This window comes from Vombatus ursinus, unplaced genomic scaffold (genome assembly GCF_900497805.2).
Source record: "Vombatus ursinus unplaced genomic scaffold, bare-nosed wombat genome assembly UNPS02005286.1, whole genome shotgun sequence".
Taxonomy (NCBI): domain Eukaryota; kingdom Metazoa; phylum Chordata; class Mammalia; order Diprotodontia; family Vombatidae; genus Vombatus; species Vombatus ursinus.
This window is the reverse complement of record NW_020945064.1, coordinates 17,512,534-17,538,292: the sequence shown is the minus strand read 5'-3', so window position 1 is coordinate 17,538,292 and position 25,759 is coordinate 17,512,534. Positions and strand designations below refer to the sequence as shown.

The following is a 25,759-nucleotide window of genomic DNA, read 5'->3' as shown; positions in this document are numbered from 1 at the left end:
GAGGATAGATGGGAGTGGGGCGAGATCTGAGGCAAAGAGACCAATCAGGAGGCCATGGAAATAGTCTAGAAGAATATGAGAAGAAAAAGAAGTTAAAGGAATGGGAATAGGCAAAAGAGAAACAAAGCTATCACTCTTTGTAGATGATATGATGATATACTTAGAGAATCAAATAAGAAATTCTGGGAAATAACAAACAAATTTAGCAAAGCTGCAGGGTATAAAAGCAACCCACATAAATCATGGGCATTTCTATATATTACTAACAAAGCCTAACAGTAACAAATAGAAAGAGAAATTCCATTTAAAGTTACTGTAGACATTATAAAATATTTGGGAGTCTACCTGCCAAAACAAACTTGGGGATTCTATGAACATAATTACAAAACACTTTTCACACAAATCTAGTCAGATCTAAATAATTGGAAAAATATCAGTTGCTCATGGGTAGGCCAAGCTAATAGAATAAAAATGACAATTCTACCTAAATTAATTTACTTATTCAGTGTTATACCAATCAAACTACCAAAGAAATTATTTTGTAGAGCTTGGAAAAAAGACAATAACAAAATTCATCTGGAAGAACAAAGGTCCAGAATATCAAGGGAATTAATGAAAAGAAAGGAAAGGAAGGTGGCCTAGCTATACCAGACCTTAAATTGTATTATAAAGCAGCACTAATCAAAACTACTTTGTACTGGCTAAGAAATAGAGTGATGAATCAGTGGAATAGGTTAGGTATGCAAGACACAACAGTCAATGACTACTATTTGATAAATGCAAAGACTCCATTTTCTGGCACAAGACTAACAAAAACTGCTGGGAAAACTGGAAAATGTTATGGCAGAAACTAGGCATAGACCAAAATACTACACTTTATACCAAGATAAAGTCAAAATAGGTACACGATTTAAATATAAAGACTGATACTATAAGCAAACTGGAAGAGCAAGGAATAGTTTACCTGTCAGATCTATGGAGAAGGGAAGAATTTATGACCAAACAAGAGACAGAGAACATTATGAAATGCAAAATGGCTGACTTTTATTACATTAAATTGAAATGTTTTTGTGCAAACAAAGCCAATACAACCAAGATTAGAAGGGAAGCAGAAAGCTGGGAAACAATTTTTACAGCCAGTGTCTCTGAGAAGGGCCTCATTTCTAAAATGTATAGAGTACTGGATCAAATTTATAGGAATACAAGCCATTCTTCAATTGATAAATGGTCAAAGGATATGAACAGGCAGTTTTCAGATGAAGTTAAAGCTATCTATAGTCATATAAAAAATGCTCTAAATCACTATCGATTAGAGAAATGCAAATTAAAACAACTCTGAAGTACCACATCATGACTATCAGATTGGTTAACATGTTAAAACAAGAAAATGATAAATGTTGGTGAAGATATGGGGAAATTGGAACACTAAAGCATTGTTGGTGGAGTTGTGAACAGATCCAACCATTCTGGAGAGCAATTTGGAACTATGCCCAAAAGGCTATAAAGCTGTGCATACCCTTTGATCCAGCAATACCACTTCTAGGTCTCTATCCCAAAGAGATTATAAAAATGGGTAAAGGACCCACATGTACAAAAATATTTATAGCAGCTTTTTTCGTGGTGGCCAAGAATTGGAAATTGAGGGGATGCCCATCAATTAGGTAATACCTGAACAAGCTGTGGTATATAAGTGTAATGAAATACTATTGTGCTCTAAGAAATGATGAGCAGACAGACTTCAGAAAAACATGGAAAGACTTGTATGAACTGATGCTAAGTGAAGTGAGCAGAACCAGGAGAACATTGTACACAGTAACAGCCATGTTCTATGATGATTAACTTTGATAGACTTAGGTCTTCTTAGAAATGCCAGGATCTAAGACAATTCTAAAATACTTATGATGGAAAAAACTATTCACATCCAGAGAAAGAACTATGGAATCTGAATGCAGATGGAAGTGTACTATTTGCTCTCCTTTCCTCTTGTTGTTTTCTTTTGCGTCTTCTATCTTGTGCTTCCTCCCATTAGCTCTAATTCTTCTTTACATCATGACAAATGTGAACATATGCTTAATATGAATGTATAAGTAGACCCTATATCAGAATGCACACTGTCTTGGGGAAAGGAGAGGAGAGGGATGAGAAGAAAATTTAAAACTCAAAATATTATGAAAGTGAATGTTGAAAACTAAAAATAAATGAATTAATAATGAAAAAAGAAGATAAAAAATCTAGGAGAGAGCCAATGAAGGTCCTTCCACCTTCTGACTTTCTTCTTTCATAGTCACAAAATCAAAGGGAACTTGGAGACCCCATATAGCTCTGTCCTTTCATTGAGCCCCATATACCTTCCACACCATGCCCAACAACTAGTTGTCTTGTATCTTCTTAAGGAATTTAACCCTTAAAGAGTAGGCCCTGGTGGGGAGGTGGTAAAGGGATCTAATAAGACCCAGGACCTATGAAGAGCAGGCAAACTTGGTTGGGCTTATTCCTTGGGGTTGTTTAGTTGATGAGTTACTTCCGACTCTTCCTGATCCCATTTGGGGTTCTTGGCAAAGATACTGGAGTAGTTTGCCATTTCCTTCTCCAGCTCATTTTATAAATGAGGAACTGAGACAAAGTTAAGGGACTTGCCCAGGGCCACATAGCTAGTACGTGTCAAAGGCTAGATTTGAATGCAGGTAGGTCTAGTACTTTAACCACTGAGTTACCTAGCTCCCTTACTTACTCCATACAATCCACCAACAAACATCCCCAAATGATCCACTGCAAGGTATCTTCATTTTTCTGTTTCTCTCTCTCTTCCTGGGTCTCCTATAGGGTCTTTCTCCTGAGTTTGGGCATTTGATGATGGAAGAATATTTAAGAGACACTGAGGACCCGGGAGAATTTCGAGCTCAATTCCAGGATATGATGGGGGATTTCCTCTGTTATTCCTTCCCTCAAAGTGGCCAAATATCAACACAGTGAGTACAGCATTGACCCTTTCCAGAACCAGTGTAAGAATGGCTCCTCTCTGGGGCAATGTGTGAATGTTACCCACACCCTCATGCAGAAGGGTTTCCTGCATCTGGCTCTGCTATCAAAGCCTCCAGACTGGATAAACCCCCCTCGTTCACCTTCCTTCTTCTTCCCTCCTACCCCCAACAAACCCCAGCCCGGGTGAACTCAATAAGTATTCTCTACAACAACAAAGAATAATAATAAATAATAATAAGCCACATTTCTGTGAGCAGATGCTCTTAACTTTTTTCTGCCTATGCATCATGGACCCCTTTGGCAGTCCAGGGAAAGTTATAGACCCTTTCCAGAGTAATGTTTTTCAATGTATAAAATAAAATACATAGAATAGAAAACCAGTTAGATTGAAATAGAGTTATCAAATTGCTCAACTAAAAATCAATTCAAGAGCCCCTGCTAGGGGGTTTTATTATTACCAAACATTTTACATTGATTATTCCACAGATCCTCATAACAACCTAATTCCAGTGGATAGGACATGGATCCGAAATCAGGAGGACATGAATTCAAATCCAAACCAAGACACCTTTTAGCTGTGTGATCCTGAGCAACTCATTTATCCTCTGTTTGTCTCAGTTTCCTCAACTATAAAATGGGAATAATAATAGCATCTCCATCCCAGGGCTGTTGAGAGACTTCTGTGAGATACTATTTGTAAAGCACTTTGCACAGCATCTGGCACAAAGTAAGTGCTGTGTAAATGCTTATTCACAGGGCAGCTAGGTGGCACAGTGGATACAGTGCTGGGCCTGGAGTCAGGCTTCCTGAGTTGAAATCTGACCTCAAACACTTACTAGCTGTGTGACCTTGGGCAAGTCACTTCACCCTGTTTGCCTCAGTTTCCTCATCTGTAAAACGAGCTAGAGAAGGAAATGGTGAACTACTCCTGCATCTTTGCCAAGAAAACCCCAAATGGGATCACGCAGAGTTGAATATGATTGAAAAACAACTGAACAACAAATCCTTCTCTTCTCCTCACCATCCCGTGGGGCAGACAGCCCAGAGATTATTACCTCCACTTTACAGTTGAAAAATCAGCCTCAGAGAAGTGAAAGGATTCCCCTAAGGCCCTGTAGTCAGTCAACGACAGGGCCAAGATTCCAAGCTAGGTCCTGTTACTGTTACGCCAGACCCTAGTACTTGTCCTGCCTTACAGCATCAATCTCAGACAGTATTTGGATTTTTTATTTATTTTCAGTTTTCAGGATTCGTTTCTGTAAGATCTTAAGTTCTAAATTTTCTCACACTTTCTCCGCTCCCCCTTCCCCAAGATGGTGAGCCATCTGATATAGGCTATACATGTACAATCATATTAAACATATTTCCACATTACTCATGCTGTGAAGAAGTTAGAACAAAAGGAAAAAAACCACAAGAAAGAAGAAAAAATACGGAGAGAGAAAGAGAGACAGAGCAAATAGTGTGCTTTGATCTGCATTCAGACTGTGTAGCTCTTACTCTGGATGTGGATAGCATTTTCCATCATGAATCAGACAGTATTTGTTAAGGGCTGCCCTCAAGGAGTTTGCCTGTTAATGGCAAGCTACTCTTGCCCCCCTAACACACACTCTGAAGGAGGGAATCAGGCCAGGGGCCCCTGGCACGTGACCCTGCCCTGTGTTCAATATGTCAGTAACTGTGGACATTTCTTATGTTTGCCTAGGTCCCAGCTCTCCAGTCTATGTTTGTGAATTTCAGCACCGACCAAGCGTACTTAAGGATGCCAAACCGGATTTCGTGAAGGCAGACCATGGCGATGAAATACATTTTGTCTTTGGACTACCTTGTAAGCAGTGGAGATGGGTTGGAAAGGGAAGCTGTGGGCCAGGGTGGGGGCCAGAGACAGCAGAATCCTTGGGGCTCTGACCTCCTTTCTCCATCACCTACCTTACTCTCTCTGACATCAAAATGAACAATAATGTCTTACCTTTCCACAAAGCACCTTCCCGTACATCAGCTCATTTCATAATGATAATAACAATAGCTAAAATTAGCTAACATTTATATACTGCTTGAAGACTTATGAAGAGCTTTGTATATGCCATTCTCATTTGATACTCTCAAAAAAGCCATGTAAAATAGGTGCTGGTGCTGTCCCCGTTTTATAGATGAAGAAACTGAGGCTGACAAAAATGACTCTTGGCTAGCCAAGAGTCGCAGAGCTAGTTAAGGGTCTGAGTCAGGATCTGAACTCTTGCTTTCATGGTTCCATGTTCAGCACTCAGCCCACCTATCATCTAGCTGCTATTTGATCTTCCCAAATACCCTGTGAGGGTCAGGGTGGGGTGGAACGGAGGGATTGTGTCTATTGTACAGAAGAGGAAACTGAAGTTCAGAGTGAGGAACAGACTTATCTAATATCACAGAGTTAGCAGGTGTGAGCCCAAATCCAGGGTTCTTTCTGCCCTTCCAGGTTCCCTTAGGAGGCACTGAACAGGGGCCCAGCCGCCTGAGAAGAGTTCTTGGTTTTATTTATTTCTCTTTTTATTTGTAGCTCCAACCCTTGGCACAGTGCCAGGAACAGAGGAGGCAGTTAATAATTAACTGGTTCACTGAGTGATTAGAGACTAAGGTGTCAGGCTTGGAAGTCTCCCAACTCAGTCTGCTTGTTCAGGTGAACTGAATCAGGAGGTGGATTCAGCTATTCAGTTCAATTCAGTTTATATGATTAAGTACATCCAGCAAACAGAGCCTCTGTTCATCTCTGAGGAAGACACAAAGATAAATAAGACACAGTCTCTGACTTCTTGGAGTTTACTACCCAGAAGGGAAGATGAGGCACAAATGCAAAAAACACATTTCCATATGTCAATGGACCAGTGACCTCCCCAATACCTTCATCCTTCTCTTCCGGGTAGATCCTGTTATACCATGTCATCCTGTGTGATTCTTGTCCTTCTATAAATCCTGCACTGAAGATCTGCCCAACATGCTGGAAGCCTTCCCTCCCTCCCTTCTTCCCTTCTTTACTCCCTCCCTCTCTCCCTTCTTTCCTTCCTTCTATCTTCCCTCCCTTCTTTCCCTCTCTCCCTTCCTTCCCTTCTTCCTCCTTTTCTCCAGTTATGCTTTTTTTTTCTTTTTTTAGGCAATTGGGGTTAAGTGACTTGGCCAGAGTCACACAGCTACTAACTGTCAAGTGTTTGGTCTGAGGCCGGATTTGAACTCAGGTCCTCCTGACTCCAGGGCCAGTGCTCTATCCACTGCGCCACTAAGCTGCCCATGGTTATTCTTGATTCACTTTCTCTACCAGTACATCCATTTGGGGATTGCTGGACAAAAGTCTTACATTTAACAATCTTTGGAGTTAATGGTATAGATGGTCCCAAATCTGTGTTTTTGGAAGTCTTCTCTCCCTATTTTCACTTTTTTGCTCCTCTCCTGGCAGAACTGGAAGGCCAGTTTATCCATTTATCTGTTTCATGACTTGCATGGCCAATGAGTTCATCATCTTATGACTTAGCTGCAGCTGCTGAGCCTGTCTGCACTGCCCCAGGCAGGGGTCCTTAATGGCAGCATTGTCTGGGGAAGGGGCCATATGCAAAGGCTTTGCAGTTACTAGAGCTTGTGCTCTGCTGTTGTAGCTTAGAATAATAATTGTAATTATTATAAATTACATTTATAATAATCATGTCATTATTATAATTACATAGGATAAAATATGTTATTGTATAATAATATAACACAACATGCAATTTATATATAATACTTTTCTTTACTATGTATTAAAATAAGTATATAATAATATTAATATAATTTAATAATGATAGGTAGCATTTATGCAACACTTTTGTAAGTATGTAAACTGTTCTGTAAATATCTCTTCTTTTGTTTACTGTCCCAACAATCCTGGGACACAGATGTGTTATTATTATCCCCATGTTTTGAACAAAGAAACAAAGGCAGACAGAGGTTAAGTGACTTGCCCAGGGTCACTCTTCTAGTCAACATCTCAGCCTAGATTAGAACTCGAGTCTTCCTGATTTCCAGTCCAGCTGCACCACTTTGTTTTTGGTAGAGACACAGTTATGGAGTCAGACAGATGAGGCCAACAGAAGCCCTGGGATGTCTTCTAGAAGGGGAGTGACATGATGGAAACTGTGCAAGGAAGATCAGTTCAGGGGCCAGAGCAGGACTGACTGGGTGGGTGGGGCTGGAGACTGGAGGAAAGGAGGCCTTTGGGTCTGCATTTTGGCCTTAACCAAGATCTTTCTTTTTCTGTTCCTAGATTTAGGCGAGGCAACAGAAGAGGAAAAACTCCTGAGCCACAGGATAATGAGCTACTGGGCAAACTTTGCCCGTCACGGGTAAGAAAACTGCCCCTTGGTTTCCCCATGGTTTCCCTGTGGGGTAGTGCCTGTTAATAGGCACATAAAGGTTTCCCACTTTAACAGAAGTTCCCTGATTGAAATTTGTACAGGAAAAAAAAAGTTAATTCAACACAGAGGTAAGGTCTGGTGAACAAGTATAGCCCTTCCCCAAGTTTATGGCCAGCATTGGGGGAGGCATTACTCAGGCACACTCACCCTACACATGGGCATCTTGAAAGGAATGCAAGAAAGATCAGCACCTCTCCTGGCCCACACCACTGCCCTCTAGGCTCAGTGACTTCTCTTCTGCCTTGGGAACCATTAGGACAGGTGGCAGTGGATATGGAGTCCAGTGATGTTGTGTTTGATTCTTGGTGACCCCATCTGGAGTTTTCTTGGCAGAGATACTGGAGTGGTGTCCATTGGCCAACCACTGCAGTTTGCCATTTCCTTCTCCTTTCCTCATTCTTCTGCAGATGAGGAAACAGAGGCAAACAGGGTTAAATGATTTGCCTAGAGTCACAAAGCTAGTAAGTATCTGAGGCTGTATTTGAACTCAGGTCTTCCTGACTCCAGGCCCAGTTTTATCCACTATACCAACTAGCTACTCCAATGAAATGGAGTTCAATGATATGAGTTCAAATCCAGACTTGGTTACTTATTCCCTATATGAGTCCTTTCACTCTTTGGACCTTCCACCTCAGGTGCATGAGAAAGGTGCAACATGAAAGATGAGGACCAAACTGCTTAAGGATGGGTGAACAAGCTTTCCATGGGTGCTACCACTGTCAGCTGACCCTGACCTTAGGCCCCTTCCTTGGCTCTAGGCTGAACTGATGGTGGCTTGCTACACTTGCCAATGAAATGGCCCCTTTCAGTTCTAAATGTTTATTTTTCCTCCCAGGGACCCAAATGGTGCAGACCTTATTCACTGGCCAGTCTATGACCAGAAGGAAGAGTACTTGCAGCTGAATTTGCAGCTGTCTGTGGGAAAGAGCCTGAGGAAGGATAAGTGGAAATTCTGGACCAAGACCTTGCCTGAGAAGATGAAGCGATCACAGCCAGAAAATGTCCGGGTGGAGTTGTGATCTCTTAGCACAACCGTTTTTGCAATAGTTGCAGACTAATGACACCCAATCACTTCTTTTGAGTAGTTCCTTGGCCTCAGCTAAAGGACATTGCAATTTTGAGTGAAATACTTTGACTCTCACTCATTACTGCTATGGGAGAGGAATTTAAATGATAGTTAGAAGGAAAAAAGCATTTATCGAATGCTTTTTCTGTGCCAGCCAACTAAGAAACAATTTTACAAATGTCATCTTATTTGAAAGGGATCTTCCAATTCTGAGTCAGTGGGAATCTGATGAGACCAGCCATTCCACCCTCTCTCTAGAGGAAAAAATCCCTAGTTAATTTCATCGAATTATAGTTGAGATGGTTTCATTTTCTGTCATTCTGTCTTTAGGGTACTTGGTAGGGAAAGAATTAATGCTTCATGATTGATTGAATGATTGATTTAGAGCTGGAAGGGTTATTAGCAATCATTCAACAAGAATGAACACCAAGACCCAGAGAAGGGAAAGGACTTGTCCAAGGTGACGCAGACACTAAGTAGCCAGGTCCTCTGACTCCGAATCTAAGTACACTCAGTGTACTTCTTAGTACACTGAGCTGCTGCGAGGAACTCGGGAAATTATTGAATGTCGCTATCCTGCTTTATCAGTTAGCCAGCATTTTCTCAACAACATTTCTGCAAGGAGAAAACATGGTACACTGAGGGTCCTGAAAACAAAACTTCATGATAATCCTGCGAGTCAAGTGATTCCTTATTTGCAAAGGAGTTTCTTTTATACAGAAAAAAAAACCAGCAAAATCAAAGGAAATGCTTCCTCTTCTCTGTTTGATTATGCTTACAAGATATTTCACAGTAACAAAATATTTTACTAACAACATATGTGCAGAGATGTGCTGGTCAATGTTTAACAATCAGCTCTCTGAAAAACCCACAAGACATACTTTAAAGTTATATTATTCACATTATTTACATCACCTTAGTAAGTTTAGAAATCAACAAAACAATGGCCCAAACCCTAATTTGTAGTGGATGCCAATTCTGAGGTGTAAATTTATGCTGAAAATTTAACAACCAGCTCTGGCACAAGTCCCTGGGATACAGGGATATATGGCAGTAAAACATTCTCTTCATTAAGAAAAATCAAATATTAGCTGTTAAAAACCTTTTTGTCACTAAGAAGCTTCTGATTAAGAAAATGAGGCATAGTTGATATAGGATTCAGATAATTAAGGCAGGAAACTGGTGATGTAGAGTGTAAGGGTAGCTAGGTGGCTGGGTCACCTCACATCTGGACTTTAAAATAGCCTGCAGTCCAGTTTCTCTTGCTTCAGTTTTCTTCCCACTCCAGCCCATTCTCCATTCAAATCTGACCACGTCACCCCTTATGTGATAAACTGTAGTGATTTCCTTTACTTCTAGGATCAAATATTAAACCCTTTGTCTGGCTTTTAAAGACTTTCAGAATTTGAACCCTCCCCACCTTTTCCTGTCCTTTGCTCCCTCTCATGTACTCTGTGGTTCAGTGACTTGGACCTCCTTGGTATTCCTGGAGCAAGACACTGTATCTCTGGGCACTGGGTACTCTCTCTGGCTGCCCCCATGCCTGGAACCCTCTCCTTCCTCCTCTGCCCCTCAGGGGTTTCCTTCAGGGCTCAGCTAAAATCTCACCCTATGCCAGAAGCCTTTGCTAAGTGTCCCTTAAAGCTGGTGCCTTCTCACTATTGACCATCCCCCAGTTTGCCTTGTGTATATGTTGTTTATCCGTAGGTGTTTGCAGCTTGTCTCCCTTCATTAGATTGTAAGCTCCCAGAGCACAGTTTTTTACCTCTCTTTGCATCCCCAGTGCTTGAGTGCCTGGTGCCTGGTGCCTGGTGCCTGGTGTGCCCTTCGGAAATATTTGACTTGTCACCCACCAGCTATATCGTGTTGGAATGTCTTTTTCCTTATGAACTGGGTGGGAATAATAAAAATGACACCACCAACCTCCTAGAGTTATTGTGAACCCTAGAGAGTATCGAGGCTGGGCAAAAGCTTAAAGAATATCTGATCCAGGAGCAGCTAGGTGGTACAGTGGATAGGCGCCTTCCCTGGAGTCAGGAGGACCTGAGTTCAAATCCAGCCTCAGATACTTTCTAGTAGTGTGACCCTGGGCAAGTCACTTAACAGGATTGCTTTAAAAAAAAAAAAAAAGAATGTCTAGTCCAATTCACTCATTGTACCACAAAGGATTTAAGGGCCCAGAAAGTGTGCTTCACCAAAAGTCACACAGCTAAGAAGAGGTTGTGCAGGGGCTCCATCTCAGGTCTTTAGACTCCAAGTCCTTCACCCTTGAATATGTCATCCGAATCAAGCTTCACTCTCTTCAGACTTAAGCAACATCATCATTACAAGACTCTTATAGTTTGCTAGGAAAATAGAAAGAATAACAAAGAAGAATGCTCTGTGTTTTGTATCCTGTTTGGATGGATTTTTATTAACTATAGTTAATTATAATAATAGCTAAAATTTATATTGTGCCTACTATGTGCCAACCACAATACTATGCACGTTGCAACTCTTATCTCATCTGATCATCACGCTAACCCTGTGAGGGAGGTGCTATTATTGTCCCCATTTTAGAAATGATGAAACTGAGGTAGACAGAGGTGAAGTGACATGCCCAGAGTCATACAGCTAGCTGGCTACATTGTTCAAATGCCAAATGTAGGTTTGCCTAGAAGACTGTTTTACAGAGAACTCATGCAAGGCATGTGCTCATGTGGAGGTCAGAAAAAGTGATACAAGGACACTGTCAAGGTCTCTCTGAGGAACTTTGGAATTGATTTCATGGTGTGAGAGACACTGGCAAAGTACCCCCCAGCATGGTGTGGCCACATCAAAGAAGGTACTGTGCTCTATGACTGAAGCGAATTGCAATAATTCAAAAGAAAGCTGAAATACGCGGATTTAGAGACATCTCCACTCCAAATGTTCATATGGACTATTTGTGCCCAACCTGTGGTGGAGCCTTCTGAGCTCCTATTGATCTGCTCAGCCACAGACAGATATACCGTACCTTGACTCCAACATATTAATGTCATTTTGGTCCTCTTCAAGAACAAAGGACAACGACCAACCAACCGAGTGTCTGAATCAGGATTTGAACTCAGGTCTTCCTGATTCCAAGTGTTCCATTCATCCACTGCACCATAGAACTTGATGTCTCTTGGAAGGTTCCCTTTTCTCTTTCCAAGCAGATGTAGTTCTAGCTGCATTCCAGCTTGGAGGAAGCTGGTTGAGATGGATTCATTTAAGGGCATCCAGTCCCAGTTCCTGGAACAGCTATTGAAACAGGCTCCCGCTGCTCTGGGGACAATTCTTGGCACGATATCAATGGAAAGCAAATGACCCAGGGTAGGTTCTGAGAGGCACGTCATTTGTTTGTTGAAGAACTTATGTTGGCTGGGCAGCTAGGTGGCACAGTGGATAGAGCACTGGCCCTGAAGTCAGGAGGACCTGAGTTCAAATCTAGCCTCAGACCAAACTCTTGACACCTACTGGCTGTGTGACCCTGGGCAAGTCACTTAACCCCAATTGCCTAAAAAAGACAAAAAACAACTTATGTTGGCAGCTCCCATTCTTCATTGGGTGAAGACTGTCTGGGTCATAGAACTGCAGAATTGGAAGGGCCCACAGAGACCACGGGTCCAACTTGGACCTAAACAAGAGTCCTGTCCTGTGGTTGTTTTTTGTCCTTCCTTCTCAAAGAGGACCATGACATCAGGAAGGTGGTGCTGTGATGTGCAAGTGAATTGAATTTAAGTGAGGGAAAGCTGTACAAAGTCACCAGCCTCACTTTCTCCTCCAGAGCCATCTGGGTCCAGTAGCAAGATATAAATCAAGATGACTGGAGATGTCCCCAGATGAAGTGAGAGACCTTGGCCTTTTTAAGCTAAGGTCTTTCCCAGGCCTCAGTTATGACTGAGGCAACCCCTATTCAATGATTAAAGCTAGGTAAGAAATGAGGTAAAGAATGGCCTCTTTTACTTAGCGTCAAAATAAAAAATCAGTGTGGGAGGGAAAGACCCTCAGGAGGGTTTCTGGCCAAAATAGAAACAGTGGCTATGTACATTCACTCTGAGCCATCAAGATTCAAACAGTGACTAAGTGAAGGCATGTTTGTGTGTGTGTGTGTGTGTGTGTGTGTGTGTGCACATGTACGTATATATGTGATTTTCCTACATTATCAAAGAGACTAAAATGACATCACTATGTTAGAGTCGTGTTACAGTATGTCTGACTATGGCTTATCAAACCAATATGAGTTGCAATGCTCTACCAGAGGTGGGGCACAAAAAGTCCATGTAAACTTTTGGGGTGGATTCCCTAAATTTGCATATCTCATGTTTCTTTTGAGTTTCTTCAATTCTGCTTTGCTCCTAGAGCACAGCACCTTCTCTGATGAGGGCAGGCCTTGCTGGGCAGTCCTGTGCCAGTGTCTCCCATGTCATGCAATCAATTCCAAAGCTCTGAAGTGAGACCTTGACACTGTCCTTGTATCTTTTTTTCTGACCACCACGTGAACACTTGTTCTGTGTGTGAGTTCTCCATAAAATAGTCTTTTAAACAATTGTACATTTGGCATTGGAATAATGCAGTCAGCTGATCAGAGTTATGCTCTCTCCAGTAGGGAAGGGAAGGAAAGGGAGAGAAGGAGAGGGAAGAGGGACAGTAGGTTAGGGGAGGGGGAGGGAAGGTAAAGGAAAGGGAAGCAAAGGGAAGGGAATGGAAGGGAGAAGAAAGATAGGAGCTGTATTGCCCAACTGAAACTGACCAGTCCAGGTCCCTAGTGGGCAGCTTGGACTACTCCCAGGTTGTTGTTTGTGCTTTATTCACAAAGAAGACTATGACATCTGCGAGGTGATGCCATGGCTTACAAGCAAATTGGATTTAAGTGAGGAAGGGCTGGACAAAGCCACCAGCCTCACCTTCTCCTCCAGAGCCATCTGGGTCCAGTATCATGACATAGATCACGATGACTGGAGATGACTGCCCCGCCCTAGTAGATGATAGAGCAGGGTTATAAACCCAGGTCTCCCTTGACTTCAAGCCCAGCCTTCTTTCTATAACACTAGTTGTTGCTTCTCAGAGGTATGGTACAATACTCCAAAGAGGTATCATGTCAACTAAGTGCAGAGGATTTTGATGGATGGTGGAAAGGATACAAAATTTAAGTGAGATGCACTTTCCCTCAGGGAGCTTACAGTCTAATGGAGGGGGAGGTTTAGGATACTGAACAAACAACAAACATTTATTAGGTGCCTACTACATGCTAGATATTGTGCCAGGAGCCAGGGTACACATACAAAGAATGAAACAATCCTGATTTTCCAGGAGTTTACATCCTAATGGAGAAATTAATAAGTATCTATATAAGTAAATGAAGAGAATAAATACAAGACCAATAGAGCTCTCTAAATACATGTTATCAGACGGGGCTGGATGGTTTTGACCAACTTTTCCATGTTAGTTTTGGGCACCTGTAAATGTAACTCAAACACTTTGTGGAAGTTGCCTTCCTCCTCTTTGACCTGCTCAACATCAAGTCCTCAAATCTCAGCCAAGAAGAAGCTTGTTGACATTTGCCACCATGCAATTAAATTCAATTCACTGCAATAGATATTTATTAAACAATCCACTGCATGTAGGGCATTGAGCAAGGAGCTGTGAATAAATGAGAGAAAGAAAGAAAGAAACAAAGAAACAAAGAAAGAAAGAAAGAAAGAAAGAAAGAAAGAAAGAAAGAAAGAAAGAAAGAAAGAAAGAAAGAAGGAAAGAAAGAAAAAAGACTCCGTCCTCAACATGTTGGGAGGACACATGAAAGCAAATATGAAATTTACGTAATGTAAGAGAGACACACACACAGAGATACAGAGAGACAGAAACAAAGAGTTTGAGATGGAGACAAAAAAAGGCAGAGAGACAGAGTCAGAAACCAAGAGACACAAACAGAGAGACAGAGACAAAGAGACAGAGGCAGACAGACAGGGCACCAACAGGTAGGGGCAGAGGGACAATACTAAGTACAAGGTAGAACCTGAGCTGTCCTTTCAAAAAAAGTTAAAGTCTTTGCTAAGAAGAGTGAGAAGGGGACACACTCCCAACATGAAGAAACACCTGTCAAAATCTCCGAGGCAGGAGACACAGAGTCATAAAACAGGAAATTCTAGCAGGCTGCTGGGCTGGAACATACCCTAGGGCAGCTGGATCCTGGAGGGCTTTCGTTGATCAGGCTGAATTAATCTCAGCTCTCTGTGCTGCTGTAGACAACCAGAAGCAAGACTATTCCTTCCACACTCTCCCCCGCACACTCATTAAAAGGGAGCTAGCTGGTGGAGCAGTGGATAAAGTGCTGGACTTGGAGTCAGGAAGACCTGAACTCATATCTGGTCCTCAGGCAGTAGCTGTGTGACCCTGGACAAGGCATGTAACTTCTGTCTGCCCCAGTTTCCTCATCTGTAAAATGGGGTTAAAAATAATACTTTGTACCTCCCAGCATTGTTGTGAGGCTCAAATGAGATCATATTTGTAAAGTGCCTTGCAAACCTCAAAGCACTATGTGAATGCTAGCTGTCACCATTATTTCTTAAATCCTCTCATACTGAATGTACGATCCCCTCCCAATACCATTCTTTCTCTTCACCCATCATCAGTCACTCTAACTACCGACAAACAGCTCAGTCTGTACCCAGACAGGTCTCTAACCATTCCACAGTCCAACCATAGTCCTAGAGCTACTTCCTAACTCCCTGCTAACCTTCACCCTCCTAGTACAGCTTTGACCTTGGTTCAAAATGTATGGATTTTTAAGTCATTTTCTTTGTTTGATTAAGCAACTAGATAGTGCAGTGGATAGAATGCTAGACCTGGAGTCAGCAAGTACTGAATTCAAATCAAGCCTCCAGACATTAATTAGCTGTGTGACCATAGGCAAGTGACTTAACTTCTATTTGCCTCAGTTTACTCATTTGTAAAATGGGCATAATAATAGCACCTATCTCCCGGGGCTCTTGTGAGGATCCAATAAGATAATAATTGTAAAGCACTTTGTAAATCTTAAATCATTATACAAACGCTAGCTATTATTAGCTAATATTATTAATTCCAAATCATTTTCCAGAATTGTTGGTCCAATTCACAGCTCCATCAACAATGCATTAATATGTCTGTCTTTATACAACTACTTCATCACTGACTGTTCTCATGTTTTGTCATCTGTCAGTTTTCTGGCTGTGAAGTGAAACCTCAGGTTTGCTTTGGTTTGCATTTCTCTTATTATTAGTGATTTGAACCATTCTTTCATTTAGGTATCCCATAAAACACGGGCACAGTGGGGTGTCCTTACCCAAGTAATACTGGCAAGTTTTCCATCGGGTTTCAACCAGGTCTCCCCCTTACAGCTCTAGGGGAAATCCACAAGGGATTGTGGATGATTTTCCTAAGGCGATTGTGGATGATTTTCCTAAGGCTATTGATTCTAGTTCCTATTCTGCTCTGTTCTCTCCAGTATCATTAGACCCAGTTCTGGTTAATATCTCCTCATTATTATTGATACCAAAGATTATCTCCCCAGTGTCATTTTAACCAATTAACATCAATCATCATTCACAAAGTAAAAAAAACTTCTTTTCTGAGAAGTACAAACATGCCAATGGGACTCTTCTCTCTACCATCTTGGTCCATGAGAACAGGCTTGAACTTAAAGTAGATGCTGTTGGGCTGAGTCAAACAAGTTGCTTCTCATATCTGCTGGCAAATCTGCTGATGTGCACTCCAGATCCAGGACTTCTGATGGCTGACTCTTCTGACCTTTCAAAACTTACAAGATCATAGCTGTCTACCATACTCTGCCTACAACTGGAAAGAATAGACAGAACAGGGACAGAAGAGGTGATGTGCTAGGTGAGGAAGGGCATGAGACCCTCCCCCATGCAGTGACACATAGCAGTTCAGCCTCTTAAAATGCAGTCAGTGAGAGACAGAGTTGTCCCTGTGGTGGTATTTGTTTTTGTTTTTGCACATACACAAACATTTTTATTTGTACATACATTCATTTCCATCGCAACAGCTGTTAGAAAAGGCTTTTCTTAACACAGTTATCTTGTTCACACAAAATCTTTTCAATTATGTAGTCCAAATTAGCCATTTTACCTTTTGTAATTAATTCATCCTTTATTCATAGCCATGAAGGGAAGATGACTTACCCTAACTTTTTAAGGCATGGTTTTTAATATTGAAGACACTCATCTACTTTGAATTTGTTATGGAACATTGTATAAGATGATGTTAGGCTAAGCCTAATTTCTGACACACTGCTTTCCAGTTTTCCAAGTAGTATTTATCAATTAGGGAATTTTTCTATAGGCAACTAATGTTTTCCACTGTATCAAACATGTGGTTATTGAGTTCTATTGTTTCTGAATGACTTGTCTAGTCTGTTCTATTGATCTGTCTCTATTCTTTAACCAGTACCAGATGGTTTTGATGACTGCTGCTTTATAATATAGCCTGATTCTGCAAGTGCTATTCTCTCTTCATCCCTAGTTCTTTTCTATATTTCCCTTAATATTCTCTATCTTTTGTTTTTCCAAATGGGCTTTGTTATTATTTTGTCAAGTTTTGTAAAGTATCCCCTTGGTAATTTGATTGGTATAACATTAAAAGTATAAATTAATCTTGGTAGCATTGTCATTTTTATTATATTGGCACAGCCTAGCCATGAGCGCTGAATATTGTTCCAGCTATTTAGGTTGCTCTTTATTTCTTTAAGGAGCACTTTGTAATTGAAATTATCTAAGTCTTTTGTGTACTTTGAGAGGGGGGTCCCCAGGTATTTGATACATTTTGTAGGTATTTGGAATTGGATTTCCCTTTCTATTATTGCTTCTTGTCTCAATTACTTGATGCATTTTTTAAGTTATTTTGAATGGATCTTTTTATTATTGCCTTTGGGATTTTGCTATATTATATAGAAGTGCTATTTATTTTTGTGGTTTTATTTTATAGTCTGCAACTTTTTTGGAGGTATTACTTTCTTTGCTGATTCCCTTGGATTTTCTAAGTAAACTACCATGTCATCAACAAATAGGAATAATTGTCTCACTTCTTGGCCCACTTCTCTGCCTTTCTTCTTCTTATGTTGTTGCTATTGCTAGCATTTCCAGAACTATCTTAAAGCTTATTTGACAAAAGAGAAATGTTCTAATTTAATAATTAATAAGGAAATACCTGGATGTAGCTTTGGATTATTAGAGAAATCAAGTCATGAGAATGAAGAAGGTAGTGAGTCAAGTTAACAGGCTAAGGGATGACCAACAGGTGGGTGTGGTCAGTCCTGTGTGTTCCTGTTACAGGAGGGATTTCTTCCCAATATGGATTGGATTAGATGGTCTCTGAGATCTGTGGAGGGGCCCTTGAACTTGTATTCTGGAGTTAACCTATTTTCCAGAGCTGAAGCCCCCCTAAGCTAACATAACACTGATCTTTCATAACTGAACTCTATCAAGTTTTCTGGCTCTGGCCAGTCTGCCCAGACTGATAAACTGTTTGTGCAGCTGAGACCCTTTCAGGTAAGCAGAACATCCTCCCTCCACGGTCTGATGTTCCCAAGTCCTCCTGCTCCCTCTCATTCCCCCTCCCCTACTGCTCCCTTTCTCCTCCCATGTCACTTCCATTTGGCAAGGGATTGCCTTCTACTCCTTCCATGAGAACTCTCCTTTTTCCTGAACCCCATAAATATCCAAGGCATCATCTGTGGGGTAGGTTCCATAGTATAAGGAGTTCCCACCTGCATGTGCCTTTCTCTTGTAATAAATCAAGTGACTACCTATGTCCTGTGGAGTTGTGACTTTTGATTAACATCCAATTTTCACAACTAAAATTCTGCAATTCTGTGATATCCTTTGACCTATAATGGGTGCTGATGGACTCAGGGAAGATTCTAAGAATTATTCCAGTTGGGAACAAAAATCCCTGGGAACAAAATAGAAATTGCTGCCTTTTGGTGCTAATAGCCCTCAAGAAAGCTCTGGGAGTCATTTTGTTTGTCTACTGGAAGCCTCATCAAAGCTCTACCCCTTGGTCTGAGGAAAGGTGAGCACTGGAAAAATCATAGAATATCAGAGTTGGAGGGGTCCTCTGTCCAACCCATTCCTGGTTAAGAATTACCTTTATAACCCCCCTGACTGTGTTGGGAAGGGATGAGGACTGAATGCATTCCAGACATGTGGAACTGCCTGTAGATATAGGAAATGAAATGTCATGTTCCAGAGACAGCAAAGCAGACAGGTTGAACTAGAAGGTCAACTGTGGGAGCCAGATGGTGGAGGGTTTTCTTTCTTTCTTTCTTTCTTTCTTTCTTTCTTTCTTCCTTGCCCAGGGATGGGTTGAATCAGAGGGCACCATAGGGCTCTTCCAACTCTGAGATTCTATAATTGTTCCAGTTCCTGCCTTCCCTCAGACCAAGGGGTAGATAGAGATGTGATGAGGCTTCCAGCAAACAAACCATATGGCTTCCAGAGCTGTCTTGAGGGCTGTTAGCTCCCAAAAGATAGCCATTTTTATCTTGTTCTCAAGGATTTTTGGCATAATTCTTAGAATCTTCCCTGAGTCCATCAGCACACACTATAGGTCAAAGAATATCACAGAATCACAGGATTTTAGTTGAGGAAATTGGATCTTTTAACCGAAGTCAGAATTCTATGTGACATAGTCCCTTGATTTATGACAAGAGAAAGGCACATGCATGTGGGAACTCCTTTCTTTCTTCCTTCCTTCCTTTCTTTCTTTCTTTCTTTCTTTCTTTCTTTCTTTCTTTCTTTCTTTCTTTCTTTCTTTCTTTCTTTCTTTCTTTCTTTCTTTCTTTCTTTCTCTTTCTTTCTTTCGTGGAGGACTTTCAATGCCAAGCTAACCACTGAGTCAATTTCAGCTCTCTTCCCTTACTATAGAATCCAACTAAAGTCATCCCTTCCACACTCCCTCATTACTCCTATTCTTTCTTATACATTCACTAAATTCTCTAACATGGAATTTCCTATCTTCTCATTGTCAACGATCAACCTTTACAAAGTTTGTTCTAAGAAAGACAAACAAAATTAGACTTAATGTGCATGTTTATTTCTCTGAAAGCTGGCGAATCATGCACATAGAGATATGAATGTACTTTCATTGTAAAAAATGAGCTCAAGGAATGATAGGCAAAGGGGACTTTAGATCTTCAGAGCAATTACCTCTAACCTTCTTGGCTCAGGATGCCTGTGTCCTCATTAGCCAAAATTATGGTTTCATAAAACAAATAGTGTGGCCCCAGGATTTCTGGTTTCCTGCCAACCGTGAATATAGGATGTCATAAAATAGGGAGTGTTAGGATAGTGCCCCTAATAAGGGAGAGCCATAAAAAATAAGGGAAATATCTATCGTACCATGGCCTTGGCAGAAGCATATTTCCAGTCAGCAAAATCCAGCAGGAGGGTTTGGGTTCACTCAGAGAGCACTGTGTATTCAAATTCTGCCTCAAACATTTACTAGCTGTATGACCTTGGGCAAGTCACTTAACCCGCTTGCCTTCAGTTTCTTCATTTGTAAAATGAGCTGGAGAAGGAAATGGCAATCCACTCCAGTATCTTTACTAAGGAAACCCAAATGGAGTCCAGAAGAAAAACCAAGGAACTTCAGAGCTTCAAGGGGGAAAAGGTCACAGAAGTCTCCAGAAATCGGGAGGGTGGGTGGTGATGTTGTGTAATTCTAATTTTGACCCTTGACACTTCAGGTGAAGTGGTGGGGGCAGCTCAAACTGGTTCTTGTGAACCCATTGCCAAACTCCATATACCAAGGAACCTACCTCACAGATGATGCCTTGGATATTTATTGGGTACAGGAAAAAGGACCATCCTCTACAACAGGCCTGCACAACATACAGATCTCGGGTGACCTGTGAAAAATGTAGAGGATGTAAAGACAGTAAAGATGTAACCAGTGATGTGTCCATGCACCACTTAACCCGCCTTCCACTAGTCACTGTTTTGCCTGTCATGTTACTTGGCAGGGTAAGTTGCCACTGTGCACTCACTCCTGTTTGCCAAGTCACCCATGGCAACCCACTATCATCATACCTTTATTTGGAAGGTGAGCCGTTAAAAACCTATCTGCAGCCCAAAGAATTTCAGCCGATTTTAATTTTGGCCCCTACCTACTGCCAAGTTGTGCAGGTCTGCTCTACAGCATCCCTGAGATGTGGTCATGCAGAGGCTAGTGCAGAATGATGTCCATGGAGATCTTGCCTTATACCCATTAAGAATTTGGATCCCCTTGGTTTGATGAGGGTAGAAGCAGCCTTGGGCTTAACACTTGAAAGACCATAATGAGAAGGAGGGATTAGACTTGGTCTGTTTGGTTCCCGAAGGGCAGGACCAGCAAGACTGGGGTGGGGAATGTTGCAAAGGAACAAAATTAGGCTTGATGACAGGAAAGACATGCTAAGGATTAGAACTGTTCAAAATTAGAATGGGCAGCCTGGTGAGGTGTTGGGTTCTGCCTTATGGGGGTCCTTCAAACCTCCATTTTAAGGAGCAGGCCCTAGCCAACCATGTCTTCTTTTCTCTCCATACTACACTCCTTACTGTCCTGGCACTTTCTGAATGGTGCCTTCCTCTCTTCCCCCCTCCTCCTCCCACCATCTTTTATGTGTTGTATTACCTCCATCAGAAAGTAAGCTCCCAGAGGGCATGGGCAGTCTTTGTGCTGGTATTTGTATTCCCAGAGCTTAGCACTGTGTGGGTGCCTCTTAGCATCTCTGGGTGCCTCAGTTTTGTCATCTGTAACATGGGGATGATACTGGTACCTACCTCCCAGGGCTGTTGTGAGGATCAAATAAGACAGTATCTAGAAATTGCTTTGTAAACCTTAAAGTGCTGTATGATTACCACCTCCTATTTTTATTATTAGATGGAGCAGTCTCCTCTTTGTCTATGCCAAGAAGTGATGGGGACTAGGATTCATGTTTCTCCAGTAAAAAATGATTAGGATATGGAGCCAAAGAGAGGAGGTCTCTTCGTTTACCCCAGGAGAACTTATTGCTTTTAAATGTTAACTTCAAACTGTATTTTCACATCTTACGATCTTTTCATTGTTCAAGACTCCTACCAATGCTACCTCAAGTCATTTTGGATTAGAGAGATCTGTTAGAGGATATGGAAGAACTATGTTAGTTTGGACATCTCTCTCTCTCTCCTGTCTCTGTATCTTGGTGTATGTCTCTGTGTGTGTCTCTGTCTGTCTCTCTCTCCTCTCGTCTCCATGTCTCTGTGTTTCTCCTTTCTCTTTCTCTCTCTCTCCTTTCCTCTCTCTCCATCTCTACCTCTCTCTAATGCCCTGTTCCCCCCTTCTTTTTCTCTTCTCTTCTCTTTTCTCCTCCTGCTCCTCCTCCTCCTCTTCTCCTCCTTCTCCTTCTCCTTCTTCTTCTTCTCCTTTTCCCTCTTCTTCTTCTCCTCCTCCTTCTTCTTCTCCTCCTTCTCCTTCTCCTTCTTCTCCTTCTGCTTCTGTTTCTTCTCCTTCTTTTTCTTCCCTTCTTCTTCTCTCTTGCTATCTCTCTCCCAAAAAAGTCTTGATTCTTAGATAAATATTAAATAAAATAAAATTATTTCTGTCAGACTTCTGCTTAACATGGAGATTCAAATATAAATTTTTTTCTTCAAACTAAAGAAACATATGTATGGAAAATGGAGGTGGGCTGATCATGCTGCACAAATCATGGGTAAATGACTGATATAGAAATGTTTTACATGATTGCACATATATAAGCGATATTGGATTGCTTACCATTTCAGGGAGAGAAGGATTGATGGAATTTGAAGTTTAAACCTTTAAAGAAATATTTAAAAATTGATTTAAAAGTTAAGTGCAGAAAATATTAATAAATTTATAATTTATATATATAATAAATAATATTAATAAACATATATAGATTCACATATACACATATATGTATGTATATGTGTATATATTTGCAGGTATGTATGTGTGTATACCAGAGCTAACCAATGGACTGACCATTGGTTCCCATACAATGGCAGGAAGTCCCTCAGATGAGAAAAGAAAGGATTCACAGGCAGAGGACAGTTAAAGTCATACCTGTCGTCAACAGGATCAAGATTGGGAAGGGAGGAAAAGGAAGCCTGACCGAGGTGATGAACTAGGAAAACAGGGTGATGTGGCATGAATGGAAGTCACCAGAGTAAGAGTTTTAAGAGAAGTGAGGTGGAGTCAGGGGAGGGGGTGATGGGAAGGTAAGAGATTATGTTCTAGAAAGGTGAGTTCTAGGTCATGAAGGTTGAACATGGGTGATGCTGAGATCAGTAATAACAGCTAGCATTTATGGAGTGCTTTAGGGTTTGCAATGTGCATCTCATATGTTCTTCACAAGAACCCTGGAAGGTAGGCACTAATATTATCCTCATTTTACAGATGAGAAAACTAAGGCAGACAAAGCTTAAGCGACTTGCCCAGGATCACACAGCTTGCAGGTGTCTGAGGCCAGATTTGAACTCAGGTCTTCTTGACTCCAGGCCTAGTCTTCTATCCACTGTATAATCTAGCTGCAATCATGGATATGACCTGTGTGGCAGAGGTAAAGTGAAGGTGTAGACTGTAATAGATGGAAAGTTTGATTAGCCGGGAGGCTCGAACAGCAGCATGTGTGTTCAAGTCTTCCAGTGTCAGGGGTTGGGAGAGAGAGGAAGTCTGTGAGCCAGGTATTGATCTGCTTGAGAAAAGAGGAAGAGTGATGGAGGTGCCAGGAGATAGAGCAGACAGCCACCACAGGCATCTGGATGGGGTGATCTCCCTGGAGAGAGTGAACTTTAAAGGAAAGGCAGCTCAGTGCTGGCAGCAGAGGGACTCCCTGGAAGCGGCAGAGAGGAACAGCCAAAGTATTGGACTTAGAGACAGGAGGAGCTGCATTCCAATCCTGCCTCAGAGAATTATCTAGCTATGTGACCTTAAGCAAGTCATTTAACCTCTGCCTGCCTCAGTTTTCTCAACTGGAAAATGGGGATAATAATTGTGAGGGTCTAATTAGATAATGTATACAAAGCACTTTGTAAATCTTAAAGTTCTATATAAATGTTAGCCAATATCATCATAATTATTTTTTACAGTAATAATAATAAAAATAATAATACTCTTCTTAGGCAGATCAGAGGCATGATATGGAGTAAGTTGCTTAGAGTACCTCATATAGTACTTGGGACACAGTCTATTCTCAGGCAATTCAGGCTTCTGTGAGATCAAGAATACAGGACTCTTACAAGTTCAAGGGGGCAGCTAGGTGGCACAGAGGATAGAGTGCCAGGCCTGCAGTCAGGAAGACTCTTCCAGAATTCAAATCTGGCCTCAGACACTTCCTGGCTGTGTGACCCTGGGCCAGTCACTTAACCGACTTGGCCTGAATTTCCTCATTTAAGGAAATGGAAAACCACTCCAGTATCTTTGCCAAAAAAAAAAGCCCAAATGGAATTACGTATGGTCAGACACAACTGAAAACCGACTAACAATGTTCAAATGGGGAAAGGTCATAGAAGTCTCCAGAAACTGGGAGGGAGGGTGGTGAGGTTGTGTAATTCAAATTTTGACCCTTGACACTTCCAGTGAAGTGGTGGGGGCAGCTCACTCTGGCTCTTTGCCCCTCTGAAATCAGAAAATGCTACAATTCAGGGCTTGATTTACCGTTCTGTTGATTGTCTAGAGTTAAGAAAGCGTTGGGAAAAAAAATGTTTCTAATACAGATTAAATTTAAGAGTGTGTCATGGATACATTTGTTCGTTTTTGTTTCCCAGGGAGCTTGTCATTACGCATTTGCCAGCATTTCCCTGCTAGATGGATGGATTTTCAGATCTGTCTTTAGCCTTTACAAATTCAATCTAATTTTTTTTTCAAATACAGCCTAAAACTACGTCTGAGGAAGAAGTCCTTTAAGTAACCCTTAGCCCCGCTTTCCCTGGAGTGCCCTTTGATCCCATTCTTTTTCTATCAAAGGCCAGGCCAGGGATCTGATTAGGCATGACCAGAAGGCTGTGCAGAGGGAAAGATGTGGAAGACTTCCCTGCTGCCCAAGGTCCTGACTTTGCAGACCCTGGGCCTCCTGATTCAAGCCCCAGCTGAGCAGCTCTGCCAGGCTGACCCAGAGCAGGGGATGATTATGGAGGGACATGGGAGGAGTCCTTTGATTTTCCCATTGGAGATATGGGGCTTGTGCATTGTTCTGTCTCTTGTTGCCCTGACTGACTGCTTGGGTGGGTGGGCTGGGGGTGAAGGATTATTGCTAGTTTGATTTCAGGAGGCCAAACTCAGTTTACTGCTGAGAAATTGATTTCCTCTCCATGTGTGTTATGTCCAAAAACTCTTCTGTCAGCCACCAGTGGAGGGCAGGGAAAGAGGAAATACTGACTCATTTTCAAGAAGACGGATAAGAGTGAGGATTGGGGGAAGATCTTTTTACAGACTGGAAATAGGAGCTCTGTGTTTGCATGAGAAAATGTGGTACAGCATATTTCTCTCTCTATCTCTCTCTCTCTGTAAATAGTACTTTTTTTTCCAATTATATGTAAAGATAGTTTTCAACATTCATTTTTTATAAGATTTTGAGTTTCAAATTTTTACTCCTCCCCTTCTTAATTCCATTTCTTCTCAAGATGTCAAGCAATCTGATATAGGTTATATATGTGCAATCATGTAAACATTTCTACATTAGTCATGTTGTGAAAGCAGAAACAGCAAAAGAGAAAAACCACCAAAAAAAAGTGAAAACAGTATGCTTTGATCTTCATTCAGACTCCATAGTTCTTTCTCTGGATGTGGATAGCATTTGCCAGCATGAGGCTTTTGGAATGTCTTAGATCATTGAATTGAAGAGGAGAGCTAAGTCAACCATGGTTAATCATTGCACAATGTTGCTGTTACTGTGTACAATGTTCTACTGGTTCTGCTAGCTTCACTCAGCTTCAATTCATGTAAGGCTTTCCATGTTTTTCTGAAATCTGTCTGCTCATCATTGCTTACGGAACAATAGTATTTAATTACATTCATACACCACAACTTGTTCAGTCATCCCCAATTGATGAGCATCTCCTCAATTTCCAATTCTTTGCCACCACAAAAAGAACTCCTATAAACACTTTTGTACATGTGGGTCTTTTTCCATTTTTTATGATCTCTTTGCGATACAGACCTAATAGTGGTATTGCTGGATTACAGGTTATGAACAGTTTGATTGCCCTTTGGGCAGAGTTTCAAATTGCTTTCCAGAATGGTTGGATCAGTT

General features: G+C 41.4%; 2 protein-coding genes across 2 annotated transcripts in view; both read left to right on the top strand.

The window, feature by feature from the left end:
* The window catches only part of LOC114032399 (pyrethroid hydrolase Ces2e-like), a 28,707-nt gene extending 20,288 nt beyond the window's left edge, over positions 1–8,419 (top strand). Inside the window, 5 exon segments of the mRNA XM_027847676.1 lie at positions 2,824–2,930; positions 2,932–2,969; positions 4,688–4,810; positions 7,250–7,328; positions 8,236–8,419. Of these exon segments, the coding sequence (XP_027703477.1) occupies positions 2,824–2,930; positions 2,932–2,969; positions 4,688–4,810; positions 7,250–7,328; positions 8,236–8,419 (531 nt within the window).
* A 16,107-nt stretch (positions 8,420–24,526) lies between these two features.
* Positions 24,527–25,759, top strand: part of LOC114032377 (pyrethroid hydrolase Ces2e-like) — a 28,475-nt gene continuing 27,242 nt past the window's right edge. Inside the window, exon 1 of the mRNA XM_027847642.1 lies at positions 24,527–24,593. Within this exon, the coding sequence (XP_027703443.1) occupies positions 24,527–24,593 (67 nt within the window). The remainder of the gene's footprint in view (positions 24,594–25,759) is intronic.